This window comes from Dictyostelium purpureum (assembly GCF_000190715.1).
Source record: "Dictyostelium purpureum unplaced genomic scaffold DICPUscaffold_282, whole genome shotgun sequence".
NCBI lineage: Eukaryota > Evosea > Eumycetozoa > Dictyosteliales > Dictyosteliaceae > Dictyostelium > Dictyostelium purpureum.
This window is the reverse complement of record NW_003519618.1, coordinates 39,228-44,144: the sequence shown is the minus strand read 5'-3', so window position 1 is coordinate 44,144 and position 4,917 is coordinate 39,228. Positions and strand designations below refer to the sequence as shown.

Below are 4,917 nucleotides of genomic sequence, written 5' to 3'. Positions count from 1 at the left end.
TGAAATGACATCATTCATTAATGAAGGTATATATTTAGGTAATATGGAATCAGCATCAAATTTACAAAAGTTGAAAAATGCAAATATTACAAATATTTTAAACTGTGCCGGTGAAAAATGTTCAAATTATTTTCCTCAACAATTCAAATATAAAACTTTAATCATTAGAGATATACCAGATGAGGATATTTCTTGTCTCTTCTCACTAATTTTAGATTATTTTATAAAGGTTATTTTAAACAGGAATGGTGTCGTATTTGTTCACTGCTATAGAGGAGTATCAAGAAGCTCAGCATTCGTTATTCTTTGGCTAATGTGGAAAAATAAATGGTCATATCAAAAAGCATTTGAGCACATAATAGAAAAGCGTAGCGTTGCAAGTCCAAATATTGGTTTCGAATTTCAACTTAGAAGATTTGAAAAGTTTTGTATACCACAAATTCCACCTCCATTACCAGCCCATAATAGCAATACCAATTTAGCATTAATGAGACAGTTAATTATAAATGACAATAATAGTAATAATAATGAAAATGGTTCAAAAATATCACAACAAACAAAGCAATCACCATTACTCTTCAAAATGATAAAAAGAGCCGATTCAATTATAATCCCCCAACCAGTCATTCCAATTATCTCATCAGATTCATTAGATCACTCTACATGTTATATATTGCATTCCTCAGAATATATATTCGTTTGGATTGGTGTTAACAGTAGCTCAACATTTGAAAAACCAATAATTAATCATGTTAAAAAATATTTAAATAGGGAAAATAGATTTAAAAAAGTAGAAAATCAAAATAATACAAATTTCATAGAAATTAGAAATAGTTTAAATTATAATAATAATATAAATAATGATTTTCTAAATTTTAAAAAAATTTTAGATACAACTTTGTAATATAGATAAAATAATTTTAATAAATAATAATAAAAAATAGTAAATTTTTTATTTATGTATAGTACGAAAAAACAAATAAAAGAAATGGGGTATCCTATTAATAGAAATTATAATTTTTTTAAAATATTATTTTTATAATTTTCTTTCACCCACTACATTTTATTTTCTATATTTAAATTTTATTTAAAGTCATTAACATATTTTTTAAAGTCTTTTTTAAATAACAATCAAACATTTTATTTATTTATAGCTATATTTTAACTTTGGTTATTTTTTTTGAAATTTTTTTCCCCCAAACACCCACTTAACACAACACACTCCAAATTTTAAATTTAAAAAAAATATTTATTAATTTATATATACTTTTTTATATTTAATTTCTTCCTCATTATAATATATACTCACACTCGACTCCCACACTTAATATTTATATAAATTTCTAACCATATTTAGTTCTGTTAAGCTATCACATTTGTTTTTTTTTTTTTTTATTAATTTTTAATAATTTTTTTTAATTATTATTTAACAAAACAAAAATATTTATTTTTTTAATTTTAAAATTTAAAAGTAGTAAACAAATAGAATATAGCAAGAATGAATCATAGTCTAAACAGTGACAATAGTAAATTAGCAAATATAGGCAATAGCAATTTTATAAATAACAATAGTTCAAACGATAGTTTAATAAACTTTGATCTATTTGATTCAAAGTTTTTAAAACTATTACCTTTTAATAAAAATTCAAAAATAACAATTCACCATTGCAAGCATTATTTAAACAATGTAAAGATTAGATTTATAGATGACCCGATTTCATACAAAACTTTTGAAATTATTTTAAAAGAGTATTTTTCAAATCCCCAAAATATTCATTATCAAGATGTATACAATGAGGTTGCATTATTATTTAATGATAACCATCAGGATTTATTAAATCAATTGGCTTATTTTTTACCATTTGAACAAGATTAACAATATGTAAGTTTTAATTAAATTAATATTAAAAAAAAAACAGATTTACTAAAAAAATAGTATATTTTACATTTATTATAGATAAAGAACTCAAAGCAATTTTGGAAACAAATAAAAACCCCTCTGTCTTCCTATTTTAGATTTTCTATATTTAGATGTTTCAAACCAAAAATAGATTTTCAGTTCTCTTTTCTTTGCTTGATTACTTGGATATTCAATTCTCATCAGTCAAAGTTGAAAGAACTTTTTCGAATGGTAAGAATAGTGTTCCCGATAAAACACAAAGTCTAAAAGACTCTTCCATTTTGTCAAGATTTCTTCTCAAAGATTCGTTACATTCAAGATTTTGTAAAAGATTTTCTTTTCAAAAAGAGGATAGAATACAAGAATAAAAATAATCATTTTTCTTTAAATAAATAAAAAACAATATTATGAATTTTTTTTAACAATTATTTTTTTTTTTTTTTAAAATTATTATCCTTTTATTATCTTTTTTATTTTACATTATCGATTATTATCTACCTTTACTATTTTTTTAAAAAAAAATTAGTTTTTGGATAAAATCTTCCAGCAATCCAAAAACGATAAACGATAATTTTTATTTATTTTTTATTTTTCTTTAATTAAATTATATAGTTGTTTGTGTATTATATAAATAATTTAATTTTTTTAATGAAATATTTTGATTGCTTCTATTGATTTGGGTGTAGGCGGTTGAGTAGTTGATAGATGATTTGGCTTTATAAAGACCAATTTAAAAACTATAATTGCATATACAAGAGCCCCAATGTTTGATTTGTAACTTTAAATATGTTGATACCCTGAAAAGAAAGAATTAACAAGAACCCCAATGATTAATTTGTGACTTAATATGTGTTAATATCGAAAAGAAAGAACCCCAATGATTAATTTGTGACTTAATATGTGTTGATACCGAAAAAGAAAGAACCCCAATGTTTGATATGTGACTTATTATGTGTTGATAAATACACATTCTTTGTACTCTTTCTATTTCTTTCAATCTTTCCATTTGTTCTAATTTTTTCTTTTCTTCTCTTTCTTTATCAATTCTTAATCTTTCCATTTCAATAATTTGTTTTTCATATTCTTCATGTTTGGTTTTTTGTTTTTTGGAAAGTTCTCTATCACTTTTTGTTGTTTCATTTTCAAATTCCAATGGTCTCTTCTTCATTGGACTTTTGCAGGTTGGATAGACAGATAATTTGGTTGATTGAGAGGTGGCTGGAGCAAATTTGGATGGAATAGATGATTCTTTTGGTGGATTTGGGATATTATTTAATTGGGAAGAATTTGAATCAAATAATTTTGATTGTGGTTGATTGTGTGATTGGGGACATGTGTTATTAGATTGGAGTTGTGGTGATTGATCTTTTGGGGTTACATTTTGTGGGTGTTGTTGTTGTTGTTGTTGTTGGTGTGGGTGTTGGGTTACAAAGAATTTGAGCAGTTATAATATTGTTGGTTGGAATAGAAGGTTGAGTAAGAGTGTTTTTATTATTACTATTGTTGCAATTTATTATTGCTATTGTTAATGCTATTTTTATTACTATTGTTATTATTATTTTTGGAAAAATATTTATTAATAAAATAAAATAATGAGATGATAGAAACTAAAATGTAAAAAATATTTAATAAACTATTCATTTTTAATTGGTAATTAATAATGAGCTATATGATATATTATTATGTGAATTTTGATTTAGTGTAGGGTTTGGAAATTATTTAATAAATATAAAAAATTATTATTGCAATTATTAAAATTTATTATATGTGCCGAATATTAATATGAAAAAATAAAAATGTATGATTATTTGTATGTTTATAAAATAATAAAGAAAAAAAAAAAAAAAAAAAAAAACTTTTTCAAAATACATTGAAAGAAACTTAAAAAAAAGGTAAATTAAAAAATTTTAACCGGGGTTCAATTAAAAAGGAAAAAGGGGGGCCTTTTATTCATATTAAAATATTATATTTAAAATTTATTAATGGTTAATAAATGGTTAATAAATGGTAAATAAATGGTTGATTTATTTTTATTTTTTAATTTATTATAACCTTTGTTTAAAATTTTAAAAAAAATTATTTTTTTTAAATAAAAAAAAATTTAAATAAAAAAAAAAAAAAAAAAAAAGATAAATAATTATAAAATTGATTTAAAAAATAAAATAAGAAATTATAAAATTTTAAAAATATATTTTTAAAAATTAACGACATTGGTTCAAGTGCAAGTTTATAATAGAAAGAAAGCAATCATCAGCAACTATCAGCATTCGCTTGCTTATATAGATCCTTTCCCTTACGACTCATTTCTGCCATAAATGTAAAATATATTTAGTGATCATCTCAGAAATTTTATATCCAACAAGATTTTATAACACTTTTGTAACCAATCAATGTTATTTAAAAAACTAGGGAGTTCAAATTAATTAGAGGGTGGACCCATATTGAAATTGATTAAAAAATTCTTTCTCTATGGCTTATAATGGAGTGGAACAAAAAAAGTCGAATTAGTAGATCCTAGATATTCACAATATAAGATGGTTTTAAATAAATAATCAATCAGTTAATAACAATTCGAATAACCACAATCAATTCTATAATAATAAAATTTTACTTCAATTAATCAACGATCAATTATAATAAAGAAATAAAAAATAATAATCAATTAAAAGAATTAAATGTTCGATTATTATCAGCCCTCAGTTTATTTCATTTAATTTATATATATATATATGAGTTATTTTTTAATTATAAGAATATATATTAAATATCTATTATAAATATAATAGTTTTTAAAAAAAGATTTAACATATTTTAACTTTTATTTGATAATTTTATTATTCCTTTTATTTTATAGTATATATTTTTTATAAAACGATTGGGTGAATGATATAATTATCCAAGGTTTATCTTTCTAAATAGACTTGTCACATCACTGATGTATTGAAATCTGAATATTAACAAGTTATAATTCTAATGCTTGTCTCCGTTTGTGCTCCGAATTACTCTTTTATTAGATT

General features: G+C 22.1%; 3 protein-coding genes across 3 annotated transcripts; 2 read left to right on the top strand and 1 right to left on the bottom strand.

The window, feature by feature from the left end:
* Positions 1–10: 10 nt before the first annotated feature.
* On the top strand, positions 11–424 carry DICPUDRAFT_13442 (uncharacterized protein; the record flags this gene model as incomplete). The annotated part of the gene is made up of 1 exon (XM_003291499.1): positions 11–424. A coding segment is annotated over one exon (414 nt), but the record flags the coding sequence as incomplete, so codon positions are not given.
* Positions 425–1,498: 1,074 nt separating this feature from the next.
* DICPUDRAFT_82214 (uncharacterized protein) lies at positions 1,499–1,876 on the top strand (the record flags this gene model as incomplete). Its single annotated transcript, XM_003291498.1, has 1 exon — positions 1,499–1,876. One exon carries the CDS (start codon positions 1,499–1,501, stop codon positions 1,874–1,876), a length of 378 nt encoding a protein of 125 aa, XP_003291546.1.
* Positions 1,877–2,545: 669 nt separating this feature from the next.
* Positions 2,546–3,541, bottom strand: DICPUDRAFT_156153 (uncharacterized protein; the record flags this gene model as incomplete). The annotated part of the gene is made up of 3 exons (XM_003291492.1): positions 2,546–2,637; positions 2,867–3,265; positions 3,535–3,541. 3 exons carry the CDS (start codon positions 3,539–3,541, stop codon positions 2,546–2,548), a joined length of 498 nt encoding a protein of 165 aa, XP_003291540.1.
* Between the last annotated feature and the right edge of the window lie 1,376 nt (positions 3,542–4,917).